The sequence below is a fragment of the Ambystoma mexicanum genome, chromosome 2p, assembly GCF_040938575.1.
Source record: "Ambystoma mexicanum isolate Mex_15411 chromosome 2p, UKY_AmexF1_1, whole genome shotgun sequence".
Lineage (NCBI taxonomy): Eukaryota > Metazoa > Chordata > Amphibia > Caudata > Ambystomatidae > Ambystoma > Ambystoma mexicanum.
Genome location: NC_090923.1, coordinates 1,242,981,600 through 1,242,998,158, shown reverse-complemented (window position 1 = coordinate 1,242,998,158; position 16,559 = coordinate 1,242,981,600). Strand labels below are relative to the sequence as shown.

Genomic DNA, 16,559 nt, shown 5'->3' with positions numbered 1-16,559 from the left:
AATGATTTATTTATATTTATTTTTTGGCTCTCGCATGTAAAAAAAAAAAAAAAAAAAAAAAAGGGAGGGGTTTGGGGGGGGAACCCCCCCCATTTCGAATTAAAAACATAATAAAGAAATTCGACTTTTTTTTTCTTCATTTTTTGACTTTTTTGTTTTCGATTTTATGACTATAAACCGGCTTCCGTATCCACAAGAACTGTAATCTCTGTCTCACTTATGCGCACTATGCACTTCCATTGCCTCATCTTCTTTGTCTGCCACGAGCCAATGCTGTAGATGAAGAAAACCTCCTTGTCTTCTTCTTCAGCAATGTCCTGATCCTCTGGGTAGAGCTCCTGCTTTTCCTGTGCCACGTTCTGCTGTGGTCGCTGGGCATCTGCACATCGTCTGCTCAGGCCTCTTGGAATTGTCACTGGTATGGGGGCCTTGCACATTCTGGCAAAATGTCCTGGTACTCCACACTGCCCGCATGTCATCCCCTTCGCTGGGCACTCTCCACAATGTGGGAGATCGTAACCACATTTCGGGCAAGGCGTGTGCGCTTCTGGTACTTCTCTACTCGAGATCCATTTCGGCCTGGTCGACGTAGCTCCTTGCTGGCGTCCCACTGCACACACATCTTCCAGTTTAAGTGAGCGGATTGCTGCATCCATTTTGGATGCCCTGACCTCCGCCAGTCCATATGACCATCCCATCTTGATGACGCGAGCTAGTGTTAGACCAGGCTCTCTCAAAATGTGCCACCTCAGTTTCCCACACGTGCATCCTTGTATGAGCTGGTTACGGACCATTCCGTCTTCATTTTCTCAGACACATGTTGCTGCCAAGTGCCTGAGACATCCATAAAACGTGTCCAGAGATTCATCTTTTAGCGTGGCGGTACACATCACGAACCGTTCGTAGTCCTGGTTCGCCAATGGCATGAAATGCTCTCTGAGGCAAGGTTTCGCCGCTTGGTAGGTGTCGTCGACAGGCACCAAGGTTTTGAAAATTCTGTGTAGCTCTGGCCCTGCTGCATATATCAGCATTGATAGCTTAGCATCATCTTGCGTCTCCCCCTGGCCCTAAAATACATTTGTAATCTCTCAATCCAGTGATTCCACTTTGGTCCCAGACTTGACTGTGTTCCTATCGTGTCAAACTCGGGCATGGGAGCAAGAGAACCTTGCTGTATGTGTCCTTGGCCTCTCCTGATAACACCACCTCCTTGTCCCTGTTCATCAGCTTGGGCATTATCTTGGTTCTCTTCCATGTGTTCTTGTCTTCCTACACGTGTCCTAGCGCACGGGCACCTCAGTGATGGTAGAGGCCGCAACTTGCACGTGTCTGAGCGCACAAGCAGCTCTGTCCCTCCAGAGTTCGCAACTCCGGGCTCAACATTGCTTCAGTTTGACCACAGGTACCCCTCTCTTTCAGACCATGTACTGCCTTGTCATTTCATTTTTTTTATTTTGTCACCTCCCCTTCCACCTTCTTCCTCGTTCACTTCCCAGCACCTTGGCAGCCCTCTAGGCCCTCACACACTGTGCACTTCTAAGTGCACCACTTGCTCTGTTCGGCGCCTCCAAAAATTCTCCCTGGGTGCACAAGCACTCTCAAAAAAGAGCCGATGCCACTGGGATCTCACTGGTGAAAATTAAGCCAATGCCGCCAGCCGCCATCACGGGGCTGACCAAATCCCTTTCTCCTGGCCAGGGCGCCCGCCTCATCGCCAATGTTGACGGTGGATGTGCTGCCAGCCCAGAACGCCCAGGTTGCCCCCTTCCCGTCCAGAAGACTCATACACAGTTGTACAGCTGCTGGGCTCCGGGAACGTACTGCCTTCGCCGACGCGTCAATGCCATATTACTTATACATGATCGCTACGTTGCCGTTGCTAGTTACCTGACTCACTACATGCATGTCCCTCAGCATTCTACACTTCGTTCCTCCAACTTGTTCCGCCCACATTCCGAACGTCCATGCACAGATTTGCGGTATCCATTCATTCCCAGTATGACCTCACGATGCTGCACCATCTTTTTGAATAGTTACCCACTGGGTCTATCAGTGCAGGTCAACCTTTCATTTTCAAACAGCCCTGCTTGCCCCACCCACATGCTAACAGTCAGGGGTGCAACGAAAACCTACATTTCGGGGGCGGGGGGCCTAACTGGTGATGGGAGGGGCCACTATAGACACTGGGTGGGGCAAACTTAGAGGCTATGCCCCCCTATTCACTCACACCCCCATTCACTATACACTTGCTCATTCACATGCGCACCCAGTACCCCTTTCATCATGCACCTTCACACACACATTACATAATACATATATACACTCCTTGCACACATACATACATAGTGTTAAAGGATATTTGTACCGCGCACTATCACAACCGGAGTGGTCCCCTGGCGGTTCTGAAAGAAAGGAGGGCGGGGGGAGTTAGTCGGGATGAGCTGGAGAAGTGCAAGAGAGCAGTGTTGTGCTGTTGGCCTCAGCAATGATCTAACATGCAACAATGCTTCCCTCAGCTCTCTGCTTAACAAAAAGCAAGTGCTCACATCAGCCCCTTCTCCTCGGATATGAAAGAGCACATACATTACATGTTGACTCACATCCGTGGCGAGGAGGCTGGCTGATGTGTGCATTTGATTTTTGTTAGACAGGGAGGTGAAGGAAGCCTTCAAGTTTAAAGTTTATCTGTGTTTGTGCAAACACATTATTCTGCCCTAACACAGTAAAGCTTTAACGCTGCCAAGTTTCAGGAAAGGCTTACCTCACCTCTTTGCTTAACAAAAAGTAAGTGTGCACATCAGTTCCCTCCAGGGGTGCACCTAGGCTAAAATTTCCAGGAGTTGGGGCGAGCAAATCGTTCAAATGTTGGGAACACACTAACTTCAGGGACTGTTGGGGGTGTACTTGTGTGGGGGAATCTAACTTCTTTATGTATTCTAATGAGACCAGTCTAGTACAACATCATTGTTACAAGCAGTTAATTCTCTCCTTTGCATCCAAAACCACTCACTTAAGGACTGCTGTAAAAATGTGCTTTCTCCTGCCTCCCCTCCCTTCATCCCAATCATTCCCCTGGCATGCAAGTATATTCCCACATCATGATTTTAAATGCCTTAAAAGTATACATATGAATGTAGGTTGCAACAATGAAATGCTTTAATTGCAGGCCTTTGTTAACAGCATAGCCCTGGCGCGTTTAATGTCTGTGTCCTGTTCTGTCCGGCCACGGCTCTGTAGGGAAGACAGGTCGAGTCAACATAGCCTTGGGGGCAAGGGGGTTGCAGTACAATAATGTGCTGTATAAGTAAGATGCTCAGATCACATACTAACAGAGCACATAACAATATTTTGTTATGGGCGGGTGGGGGAGGCGGGGTTGTCGCTCTCGCCTCAAATACACATAACGTGCCTCCTTCGCTTTCTGAGTTCGTACCCTCTTCCTCGTCTTGTACCCCTATGACGTCATAACATCTCACCCGCATATCTCTTTTGAGGTACCCGTGTGCGCGACGCTGAACGGGCCCTGCCTTTACACAGCGCTTCGTCGGGGGTGCGGTCCACATAGGCAGAAAGTATGAGGCATGCAAAGGCGGAAAGGGAGAGAGAGAGAGAGCTGCACCCACAAGAGCCCTGAGCAAAAGCAACCAGGAAAAAAAAAGCCATAGAGAACGCCGGCTTGTGCCGGCAGTCCAGTGAGCCAGGGTGGATCGACCAATCAGCGCAGCGCTTCCCCAGAGTTTACCTTTTATGGCAGGAGCGGCCGCGGCTTGCGCAAGTATAAATGGCGGCGGCGCGCGGATTCACCTCGCAGTTGCTCTGAGCTTCCTCACCAGCCTTGTAACCAAGCAACGAGCTTGCTCCACAGCCCCCCGAAGCCACCGCCCCACCAAAAGGTAGGTTGCCACCGTCAAGCTATTGGGATTACTACCGGGTAGCCTCGCGGGGTTCATCCTAGAAAAAAGGGGCGTTCTTATCTGCGTTGGGGCCGGGGACGAGTGTTTGAACAGTAGGGCGGTATTTTTGTCACCAACCCTTTGATGATTTTAAGTGGCAATACAGCAGCCGTCCTCTATAGTAATTTTACAATTTTTCCCCTTTATTTATATTTTTTGGTTGCGATTCTAATTTTGCTCTTAAAGCAGTGGTGTTTGAACTGGGGACAGGGAGTGACTAGAACAATGCATTTGGTTGCCGTCCTAAAGTTAAGCTTGGTGACCCCCTGTCCTAGACGATGGGGCAGTCCTTCGTGAGCCCAACATACTCGCCGACTGACTTGGGTGCACTAGGTCAGTTGGTTCTCAGCAGTGGAGTAACTTTGCTGACAATGTTGGGGGAGGGGGGGGAGTAGGGGGACATGACATCTGAAGAAAAGGTGTCCCAGCCAAATGAATGACAACATGGTGTCCATGAAAGTTGGAGGGGACAAACACCCCGTCCCCCCCTAATATTACGCCCATGGTTCTCAGCAATTCAAGCCCTGGTGTTAGTGGGACGGCGTTAAAAGTTGCTGGTTTGTTTGCTTGGAGTCTATGGCCGAGGACCGGTGTCGCAAAGCGCAGGTCTCGTTAGCGCAGTTAGGGTGCGGCTCCTGCAAAACTTTCGTGTCTAACGGTTAGCATGGCTGATTGGCGCGTGTGGGTAATGGGTGTCGCCCCCTTTGTCCTTTTGTCTGCAGAGGAGGCTCTGGAATACACCATACTGTGGCTGGCGGTGGGATCTTGTAAGGACACAACTAGGGTGCCTTCATTCTGGGGGAGTGAACACCCAGGGGCACTGAAGGGCTGTACTTAATTTTATTGGGCTGCGAGGGCTAAGATTTTAGTTTCATTCACGGGTTTTGCTTCGTGCAAGTAAGCTTACTACTTTTAACCTTTTGCGACAGGCGCAGCTCTTTGGCCCAGGGCGTGCAGGGATGTTTGGGTTTTAAACGGCCGGTGCATTTGGCTGTTTGTTAGGTGAGCAAAAGTAAACCGCTATATGCGATCGTTTAATCTAGGCTCTGCCATAATCGACCATGGGCGTGTGGGTTCCACATTGGGCCCGACAAAGGCCACTGTAGTCTTGCTGGAAATGTAGTTTTAAGGGGAAACCTGCTAAATGTTTGCCTGGCAGGCAGGAAGATGGAGATGTGCTACTTGGCCAGCTGTGAACTGTCTAGGCGGGGTGCTGTTAGTTCGCGTGCATACCGTCTGTAGTAATGAACTCGTGATCACCCGAAACACTTCAATCAGTTTGTTTTGTAAGTAAATGCGATGGAGGCTGTAGGGCCTTGTACACTAATTGCGTGTAAAGGAGCCCGACTTGTTCACGTGAGCGCCCGATTATGGCATTTGCTAGCTTTGTGTTAGAAAAGATGACCCTGTGCCTCGGCTCAATCGTCTCCCATCAGATTAGTTGACAGAACACGTGCATTAAGGTCCTTACTCATGCCACACCCATCCAGTTTAGATTGAACAAGGATTGCCTTTTATGGTAATACTGGGACCGGCTGGATTTTCTGTTAACCCATTGCGCCCTCTAGAGGCGAAATATCAGCATCCGCTTATTAGAAATGTCCTTATCTGGCGTACGAACGCTTTTGCGAAACTTATTGCTACACACTTCAACTAGTTTTGTATTATTTTTACAGGAAAACATGGAGGATGATATTGCTGCACTCGTTGTCGACAATGGATCCGGTATGTGCAAGGCCGGCTTTGCTGGAGATGATGCACCACGTGCTGTCTTCCCATCCATTGTGGGTCGCCCAAGACATCAGGTAAAACAATTTTTTCCACGGTTGCCTACTATAATGGTCCAGGTGCTCTTATCAATGCAGATCATGAATTCTAGCCGCTGTGCAATCTGAAATGACATTCTTATCCACGATACAATTAAAAGCGCACGCAGATTCGGACAGCGTATCTTTCTAGTGTGGACTGAGTGAGCTTTCAAACATTTGTGGTACCCTTCATTAACGCCGTTGGCGTGACCTGAAATGGCTGTATCTGGGCTCGAGTTTTGTAGTACGAAACATTAATTAAACTGTTCCTCTTCAGGGTGTAATGGTTGGCATGGGCCAGAAAGACAGCTACGTTGGTGATGAAGCTCAGAGCAAGAGAGGTATCCTGACCCTGAAGTACCCCATTGAACACGGTATTGTCACCAACTGGGATGATATGGAGAAAATCTGGCACCACACCTTCTACAACGAACTTCGTGTTGCTCCAGAAGAACATCCCGTGCTTCTTACAGAAGCTCCCCTGAACCCTAAGGCCAACAGAGAAAAGATGACCCAGGTGCATAAACTAATTAGTCATTTGAAGACTTTTACGTGATCTACTCTGGCTGTTGCCATGTCTTGATTTCCATTTACTTCAATTTGCCATTTCACAGGTTCTTTCCATGACCTGAGTCTTCTCTTGATGGAATTCTGACAGGTTGTCTTTCCTGACTGTCTTTGTGGGTTTACTTAACCAGCTTGTGTTACTGACTTTTTCTCTAGTTACTAACAATACTGTTCCTCAGTTTGAAATTAGGCCTTTTGTAGTTTGTTTGGGGTGCAGTTGTCTGCCTCCCATACCCGAATTGGCTTTGCCTGGCTAACGTTTGAGATGCACTGTTTTGGAGTTCACCTTAGAATACATACCATACCTGTCACGTGTTTTGCATCTCCACTTGCATGATTGAAAAGTTGAGGGTATTGACTGGAGCCTGTAAAATTAGTAACTGTTACTTTCTTGCTTTACTGCAGATCATGTTTGAGACCTTCAACACTCCGGCCATGTATGTGGCTATCCAGGCTGTGTTGTCCCTGTATGCCTCTGGACGTACCACTGGTATTGTGATGGACTCTGGTGATGGTGTCACCCACACAGTGCCCATCTACGAAGGTTATGCCCTGCCTCATGCCATCTTGCGTCTTGACTTAGCTGGTCGTGATCTGACGGACTACCTCATGAAGATCCTGACCGAGAGGGGCTACAGCTTCACAACAACAGCTGAAAGAGAAATTGTGCGTGACATCAAAGAGAAGCTCTGCTATGTTGCGCTGGACTTTGAGCAGGAAATGGCCACTGCTGCTTCTTCGTCTTCACTGGAGAAGAGCTATGAACTGCCTGATGGTCAGGTGATCACTATTGGCAATGAGAGGTTCAGGTGTCCTGAAGCCCTCTTCCAGCCATCTTTTCTTGGTAAGTTTTTGGAGCACATGGAAGTGCAGAATCCATACTACCTGGGTTGCTGGTGAATCACTATGGGAAAAGGGAGCCTACTGAAACCCTGTTCTTACTTTCCAACAGGTATGGAGTCATGCGGTATTCATGAAACCACATACAACTCAATCATGAAGTGTGATGTTGATATCCGAAAAGACTTGTATGCTAACACTGTGCTGTCTGGTGGTACCACAATGTACCCAGGTATTGCAGACCGAATGCAGAAAGAAATTACAGCGCTGGCTCCAAGCACAATGAAAATCAAGGTGAGGTTCTAATGGAATCAGCTGCGCTTACCTTGATGTGCTTTTTGACTCATCTTTTTCTCTTAGGAGCAGACTTTGAAGGTGGTGTATAATCTTGGGAGGGGGGGTCAGAGGGAGCTAAAACCTAGATACTGGTATCTAGCGTCAGAACATTTTGCAAATGCATTCCCAGGTACAGTGGGTTCATGCCACATGGATTTGTATGGTACCAGTTTGCCCCTGGTAGCTGGTTGTGTCAAGCTAACTGGGCTCTCTTATGTCAGGGTCTCTGCAGTTTCGAACCTTGGTAGAGTGCTGTTAAGAGTGCAGACTTGGGTCCATTTATGGTATTTCTTATACATTACGATGGCAACGTTTTTCCCAGTGAAGTGGGGGAATGTGTAACATGTTAGTGATGTCGGGGGTCGGGGTTCCCCCTGCTTAACACTGTCACAATCCTCTTTTAACACCAGGTTTTTCTTTATCTAAACAGATCATTGCCCCGCCAGAGCGCAAGTACTCTGTGTGGATTGGTGGTTCCATCCTAGCATCCTTGTCCACCTTCCAGCAGATGTGGATCAGCAAACAGGAGTATGATGAGTCTGGGCCTTCAATTGTCCACCGTAAATGTTTCTAAATGACAGTTGCTGCTCTTTGACAAACATAACTTCGCAAAAGAACCAAGACACGAGGCATGGCTTTTTTTACTTGTTTTTGGCGCTTGACTCAGGATTGAAAACTGGAACCGAAAGAAGATAAAACAGTATTGTGGAGCAAAACATTCCAAGTTCTACAATGCATGAAGGACTTGATTGTACTTTCTTTCCAAATTGTTCAAATGCATTGTTACAGGACATTACTTGCCTCTGTGAAGGCTGCCCAGTTTTATTGGGGCTTATGCGTAAATCATATATTGGTGATAGTATTGCTTGTATGTGAAGTTATGTTACCCAACAGTCTTTTGTATCTTTCGCCTTAAACACATGGTCTTATTTTCAATTTTGGTCCATTATTGGACTATTCCCCAATTAGGTGTTTGAAATCAGTAAGATGTGGTGCCATTATGTGGGGAGGGCTACTTGTACACTTCATTGAAGACCATTCAAATAAAGTGCACACGTTGAAAGGAGCATGTCTGGACTGTCGTTTGCATGTACAACTTGTGGCAAGTCATAGCTGCTTTATTTTTTTTACAGAAAATGTTACGATATTTGTGTCTGTTCTATAGCTAAACTTGTATGACTGCATTATGTAGGGCAGTGGTGGTCCTGCAAAGCAGGGTTAGTGATACTACCCCACTAGTTTCCAAATTTGTATGCACACTCAATGAATGGCCCGTGGGTGGGTTGGGTGGACTGACTGATTCTTATGGGTAATTATGACTAAGTACTTCGGCTCATTGCGCACAAGAGTAACCAGCACAGTCCATTATGGACCTTGCCAGTTGGGCTGTACCTGCTCGACAAGTTCACCTGGCAAATCACTTGTGACAATGGCTATAATCTGGGATCTAAAATCTAGCCCGTGGCTTCTGTGCACTGGTGGGGGTGGCTTATTAAATGGTTGGGACCCACCTTTTACTGCCCTGAAAAGACTGGGGTGGCGGAAGACATTATCCGAAATTAGACCTAAGAACTGTGGGTGCTGCATTGACCCTATCCCGGTAGGCCTATGTGAAGCATGTCATTGTGTGGCTATAATGATGCGAGTGGAGAACCTGGAACTCTGGTTTCACTTTCAGAAAAGTGAACTGTTAACACTGCAGGGTGACATCTCTCCCCCTGACATTGCACATTTAGTATGTCCTGTGCTTTCTGATTTGGTCTGTTTGCTTGCCATGTGGATAGCCTGGTAGTGTTTTAGTGTGGGGGAGGCATGCAGGGTGACATGTGAAAGAGATGACAGTAATGACAATGTCACAAGAGGAGGCCAAACGAGATGTGAGGTGTCTTTGGCCGGCCACACGCTTTATTGTAACAATAGCTATGGTGCAAATGAAAACCAACCATAAAAAGAAAATAACACAAATATTTTGTGAGCGGGGACCCTACTCCCACGTAGGGCCAACTCAAGCTGATCTCTGCCGCCCTTAATAACAAAGCTTGTGACGTTTGGTGGACCCAGCGTGTGAGCTGTCTAGTGTCTCCTTTTTGATTTTGCAGTTGACTTTCCTCTGCGTTTTCGTCTTTTCCATGACAGGTGGAGAGGTGTATATCCCTTTCATCAACCTGGTGCTTTAGCACGCTTTGAGGCATGTGCATCCCTATAGCTCTGGTGTCCCACTTGTGATGTGGCCCCCTAAAGGGCTTTTGTAATATCCTCTGAGGTGAATTCTGGAGCATTGGATTGCCTTCACTTGGGGACATTGCCCTTCCCTTGATCTTTGTGGTGAGGCGCGAGTCTGTTCCGCTGTGTTTAGGCATCCATTTTAGCCCACTGATCCCCCTTGTGGTATGGCCCCTGGTGAGGCGCTATTACTTTTCATCCTCAGAGGTGGGTTCACGAGCTTCCACTTGCAGCCAACCTGATCTAGGCTTGGGCTTTGTGCCCTTTCATGCCTTCAGGTTGGAGGGGGCATCCCTCCCCCTGCCCCTGTTTGATCCACTTGTAATACAGCCCCTAGTGAGGCAGTATTACTTCAGAGCTTTACTTTCATACTGTATCCTTTCTGCAAGGTTGGAGATGTTTGTCTTTCATCCATTGTTGTGCGCTTTACCACGCTTTGTGGCATTTGCATACCTTATCGCTCTGGTGACACAGCCCACTTGTGATGTTGCCCCCTGGGGACGTTTATTATTTATCCTCAGAGGTGGATTTCTAGAGCTTGGCTTGCCTTCCACTTTTAGTTTTTTTTTTTTTTTTTTTTTTTTTTTTTTTTTTTTGGTGCGGGTTGACCCTCTTGTACCATTAGTGGGGGGTGTGTGTGAGCCTGTTCCACTGTGTCTAGGCATTTAGTGCACTGATCCATTTGTGATATGGCCCCATGTGAGGTGCTATTTTTTTTTTTCATCCTCAGAGGTGGGTCTTGAGCTTCCACTTGGATCAAACCTTCATTGGTTTTGGGCATTTTGCCCTTCCATGTCCTTATGTTGAAAGGGGGGGGGGGGGCTGTCTTTCCTCCATATGCCAAGTGCCTTTCACTTTCACAGCTTTAAAACAAAAAAAAAATGTTTTGGCGTTCCTTTGAGCTCATGATCCACTAGTTAGAACCCCTATGCAATATTGCATAGTTTCTCCTCAGGGGTGGGTTCTTTGAGCTTGGGTTGTTTATCTCCATTTTTGTATTTGGTTTTATTATTTGTCCATTTTAATGGGTGTTTTAGCCTTTTTCGTTATTCGATTTAGATATTTAGATTTTTTGAGGTCTATGATAACTTCTTTGCCTATTCCTGTGACCCTATGTCCTCTATCTTGAGTATTTGATCCCCGATTTATATTGAATTTAATCTATCCTGCAGCTCCAGATTGCTGCCAGGACAGGGGAACAGATGACTGGGGGCTACCTTGCCTGCCCTAGACCAAGACTGAACTGAGGGCAAGGTAGCTCCCTTCATGTATCAAAGGCCCCTTGTCCCTGCATCCGTACGTATAGGAGGGGGGCCTTTGTGGGGTGTTGGGGGCAGGGACTACCTGTTGTCACCTTGCCCTACAACTTCCCTACCGTCTCGCGTGCCCAGATGTCTGGGGCCTGCGCTGTCACCGGCATGCTAATGGGGCAAGCACCTGTAAGGTGCTGCCCTGGCTGGACCCACTACACTCCCAACTGATGCCTCTGGGCCTCCCATTACTTTAACACAAGTAATTGTAAATCTTCTGTTCTGCTTCCTAATATGCCAAGGGTCATGCAGTAATGGCACTGAACTTTGTCTTGGTGTATGGTTTGCATGTCACATATCAAGATACTTGGCACAGTTACATGCATATATGGCACTCTATTTGAAATTGTGAAAAAAATGGGTGCATGCATTTTATTCTGCTAACAGTTCAGCGACTCATTATTGGGGCCTGAACCTTCTACGCTAATGAGGTTAAGATTGGTAAAACACCATATACATGACTTCATGCTTCTTACTATGAGACCTAACAGAAAATGTGTTATTGCTCTATACACAGAACCAACGGCTAGTAATCTAGATTTGGGTATGCTATAATTGGCACACAAACATAACATGTAGGCTTTGTACATTTTTACCGGAATTACTGCAGATGAATGTCCTGTTGAAGACTGACCTATGTGGACCACGTAGGTCCGGCTCTGGAGGACGAAACGCAGCATGTGGGCAATTGACTTTCCCCCCTTCTTTTAGCGAACTTTAACACCTGCGACTTGTGAAAATGTAGAATTGGTATGTTTCAACGATGAATTCATTCCAGGTTTAAAGGCAAAGCTATTTTTTATAATGGCTTGATATGTAGATAGTTACATAGTACAGCATGGTTTTGTGTGCACTAGAAATAAATTGTAAGTTCAAAATCTGCATCAATTGGTACTTTTCAGGATATCCGGTAATAAAATTGCAGCAAAAAAATGTTGCCGGTAAAAAAAAATCGTGGCAAAAATGCTGTTGGTTGACCTGGTAAAGGTGTACCGCATTATCATTTAAGGGGAGCGGGGGTGTCCCGTGCATCCTTCACCTGATTGTGGCGGCAACACCGCAATATCAGACATTTTTGCTGCGACTTTAAGACCTGGAACCCTTTTCATCACATGGTGTATATTGTTTGTAGACTGGCTCATCATGATGCTTGCTTTCCGGGCTAGCCTGTGATTTTTACCCCCATTCCTACCTCTTTTCTCATGTCAATTGGCTGCACTGTCATGGGCTCTTTGGGAAGGCATGTGCTGCTGATAGGAGAAACTGAAGCAGGACTTTTCTTTGCATCTCTCCACATCCAGCTTGTTTTGTGCAGTTTAGGCTGAGTGTATACTGGGTCAAGGAAGAATTGGTTGTTCTTTCTGAGTGTCCCAGAATAAAACTCGTTTCATGCAAGTGGTTGCACATGCCCAGCTGTTGGGCCATCAATTTCCTCCAGTTTCTTGGAGACGGGAGATCTCTCAAAGCCCACTGCTTGTCATTTTACGGGCATATCGTCTCGCCCCAGCCCATAAACTGGATCCTAGTTGGCTGTACTTGGTGGTATATCTCCGGAATAAAACGCAACGAAGAGAACGCAACTAATTCACCATGCCCCAACAGTGCATACACCTGCTCCTCAACAACCGCAACACATCGCACTATTTCGAGTAACGTGGCAATTCATAACTGTTACCTGGACATTTCAAAGCCATATCTGGCTAATGGGAATATGTGGACGTGCATGGTTCATACTGGCCAATAGGTCTACTAGCTGGGGTCTGATGAAAACGGACACAGGCGTACACCTGTACAAAAAACGCAATTGCGAATGGTTGATTCCTAGTGTAACACCAGATATGCGAAAACAGCTTTGTGAAGTTGGCAACAATGTTTGCAAGAAGCCCGGCCTGCTAAGTGCAAGCAGACGTTTGGCTGTAAAATACACAGTAAGCCGAGTCTACTTGTGGCGGACACTTGACTTACTGAAAAAAAATGTGCTAGTCCTTTAACCTCACAAAAATGCACGTGTATGTAGCAGTTTTTAAAGATGTGCTTCTTCTAGGTTACAATCGCTCCCAGCAAATGTGATGCCTAGGTTTGGACCCTACTCGGATCTCGTCTGTTACTGGTTGTATTATGTTGCTCGGCTTAGAAGTGGGGGTACATTATGGATCGCCCATAAACGGGTGACTCTAATATGGCATGTTGCATTTGCAAAGTACCGGCAGGGACCGGTGTAGTGTGTGGTGGATAGATCTCAATGCTTATTAACGGCACTGGATTAATCCACCATTTTGCAGTATGGATGGAACGCTTTGCAAGTTAAACACTCGCCATTGACACATGACCATCTGCGCATCACATTATAGCCTTCCAGACTCAGCCTTTCGTCCTTTGAGTTGAGTACCATTACATTAGTAACACAAGATATGGCGCTTAGACATGGTTTGGCCCTCTTTGTGTGCTGTCTCCAACTTCACCTTATGCTGCCACATGAAGCCAAAGCATGAAATGTGAGTGATTTCTGGTTGGGGGTTATTGTGGTGTTAATGTCATCATGTAGCAGTTATTTTCCTGGGGTGTACAAGAAAGAAAGGAACTAATGTGATTTAAGATGTCTGCTTGACGTTGCTCGCTACAGAGGGTTAATATGGCATTGGGAAGTTGAGCCTAGATGTGCAAGAGGAAGACCTTAGGTTTCTGGTGACTATGCCACATGTGTGAGCTTAATATTCCAAATCGGATCCTTGCATCGGAAACCAGCATTGACCAGGCTAACTGGGCGTAGGCATGGCAAAGGCACTGCTGTAGTGGTATTTAACTGACCATTGACGGTAACTAGTACCTTGACATCTAATAATGGTGCCTGATGCTGCTTATGTATACATAAGCCAACGCGCTTTTTTTTAACGTGACATTGGTGAAATATGCATAGTGCTTATAAATTGAGTGGCTGAAGGCGCACCTAGTTGATTTTTATTTTTTTTATTAGGGTGGCATCAGGTTCCTCTGTCAGCGCGGTCTCGGGCCACCTCACCCTTTTCATGAGCCTGGTAGGTGTGCACCCCAGTCTCCTCATGCAGCCTCTGAAATTCCAGTGCCTCCCCATCCTGCCATATGTCTCTGAGGGTGGCCAAGCCCACCGGTTCCCAGTATCTGCGGACCCCTTTGAACAGTTGAGTCTTCCCCGCATAGCACCACCAGCGGGACCTGTTGAGAGTGCGGGTCTGGATTGCCCACAGTCCTCCATGCTCTACGCCAAACTTCCCATCCCTGCCATTTTTGTTTTATGCAGCCACACCGTCTCTCTGAGAAAGTATGGGGTCGAATCACCTTGCAGGAGCCTAGCTTCCGCTGAATCCTCTGCAGACAACCACCTGACCACATACAGCAGCTGCCCCGCTAAGTAGTATAATTCAAAATATGGCAGGTTTATGCCCCCCTTGTCACATGAGTTCTGTAGTTTCCACAGGGCCACCCTATTTCTGGAGTTGTGCCACATGAAGTCCCTGCACAGGCTATGTAGTCTCACAAAAAAGCGTCTGGGGATCAGGTACGGGACATTCACAAAACAATGCATGAGTCTGGGCAAGACCACCATTTTGAGCAGCGCTGCTCTTCCCATCATAGCCAGGGGTAGTCTAGACCAGAACCTCATGCTATTCTTAATTCCTTCAATAGCTTTCTCCGTATTGTGTTTGTGCTCTGTATTTATACTATGGTAAATGTTCATGCCCAGATATCTGAACGTCAGTCTGCCAGGGTATCTGCAGGATGGGTAGTCTTTCTAGTGGGATATTCTTATATCTTCACAAGGGGATATAAACTGGACTTCCCAGGATTCACGGATATGCCCGAGAGGGTGGCATAACGATCCATCACCTCCAACACATTGCAAATTCTCCTCGGGGTAGCGCAAGTAGAGGAGCATATCTGTGTATAGTGATACCAGGTGTGTTCCTCCTGTCGTGCGAATCCCCACCTCCCCATACTGTTGCCTGAGGCAAATTGCCAGAGGCTCCAATGCCAGAATATATAACATGGGCGACCAGAGGCAACCCTGTCTGGACCGCTGCTCAGTTGCCATTTATCTGAAATTATAATTCCTGTTTTAGAGCTATATAACAGCTGGGCCCACCTGATATATCCTGGTCCCATCCCATATCCTTTCAAGGTCGCCAGCAACCAGGGCCACCGCACTGAGTCAAAGGCTTTGACCGCGTCGAACGACACGATAGCCAGCTCGCTCGAGTCTCCCTCGGCTTGGTCAATGATATGGTGCAGCCTCCTGCGGTGCTCTGTGGTATTTCTGCCTGGTACATAGCCTGTTTGATCTGGGTGTATCAACTTGCCGATTAACTTCTTGAGTCTGTTGGCCATCGTCGCTGTGAGTATCTTACTATCCTGGTTGAGCATAGACAGGGGCCTATAAGACCCGCACTCCACCTCTGGCTTGCCTGGTTTTAGGAGCGGGATAATCACTGCTTCTCCAGCATGGGGTCTGGCATGGATTCACATGCTCATGAATATTCCCCGTCGTCAGGCTGGGAATCCTCGGTAAAGAAAAACCAGTATCAGTTTCGTTTCTGATCTGTCTTTCGTAGTAATAACCAATCACTGGTCTCTGCGTCATACTGACCACAGCCAATGACTGCCCTCTACCTAAGCACCGCCTCTGGCAGCCATCTTCAGATTTTTACCGCACGTTCATGTGTTGGGATCCTCGTGCTATTGCTCTCGAGCGTTAGTGCTATTTTTCGCGCTTTTTTCACAAAAAAACTTCGATTCTTTCGGTCAAAGAGCCTCAAGCTCCACCGATCCTACATCCGATCAACGGGGACCCGTGTCGGATTCATCTGTGCCCCTCAAGGGTGAAGATTTCGTCGAGCTACACTTCGGAGGAATCCAGAAGCTTCTCAGGCCCGGTCTCGGAGATGGCCCAGGAGAAGGGAAGCTCGACGCCCGGAAAGCTGTTCAGGGTCTGCCCTGGATGCCAGCTGCAGAACGTCTTCAAGGAGGACGAACACTCTTTCTGCCTTTACTGCCTTCATGAGGACAAGACGCACGTGGAGAAGGACTGTGCGTTTTGCGGCAACATGTCGGAACGGACCATGAAGGACCGCCATCAACGTCTCGCCAACTGGCTGGAGGGTAAGAGCCCGTCTGGCGAGAAGAAGAAGAAATCCGAGCGGTCTTCTAAGACCTTTGAGGGCGCGACGGGGGCCCAACATAAGGCCAAGCACCGCGAGTCCGCTGGCACCGGGAGCGCCGAACGTTCGGGCTCTACGGGCGCCAGGCAGGGCGCACCCTCCCCGGCACCATCAACCACGAGCCAACGCTCTGGGTCGGGTAAGAGGAAGGCCGAGCACCCGGCAAAGCTCCTGGAGAGGCCCCGGTCGAGCTCTAAGGCAGAGGAGGAGCGTGGCAGTGCCCCCTCCCTCAAGGATAAGGCGGTGAGCGCACCTAAGGTGGTGAAGGCCTTGATCCATCCGACCAAGCCCTCTATCGAAACGGTCGCGGCGGCCCTGGCTCAGCCTGTG

General features: G+C 47.8%; 2 protein-coding genes across 2 annotated transcripts in view; one reads left to right on the top strand and one right to left on the bottom strand.

Moving 5' to 3' along the window:
- Positions 1-3,572, bottom strand: part of LOC138567390 (actin, cytoskeletal 3-like) — a 510,127-nt gene extending 506,555 nt beyond the window's left edge. Inside the window, exon 1 of the mRNA XM_069645554.1 lies at positions 3,477-3,572. The gene's annotated coding sequence lies outside the window, so the exon portion shown is untranslated. The remainder of the gene's footprint in view (positions 1-3,476) is intronic.
- Positions 3,573-3,626: 54 nt separating this feature from the next.
- LOC138567389 (actin, cytoplasmic 1) lies at positions 3,627-8,570 on the top strand. The gene is made up of 6 exons (XM_069645553.1): positions 3,627-3,893; positions 5,630-5,758; positions 6,039-6,278; positions 6,734-7,172; positions 7,281-7,462; positions 7,935-8,570. Exons 2-6 carry the CDS (start codon positions 5,636-5,638, stop codon positions 8,076-8,078), a joined length of 1,128 nt encoding a protein of 375 aa, XP_069501654.1. The 5' UTR covers positions 3,627-3,893; positions 5,630-5,635; the 3' UTR covers positions 8,079-8,570.
- The last annotated feature ends 7,989 nt before the right edge of the window (positions 8,571-16,559 follow it).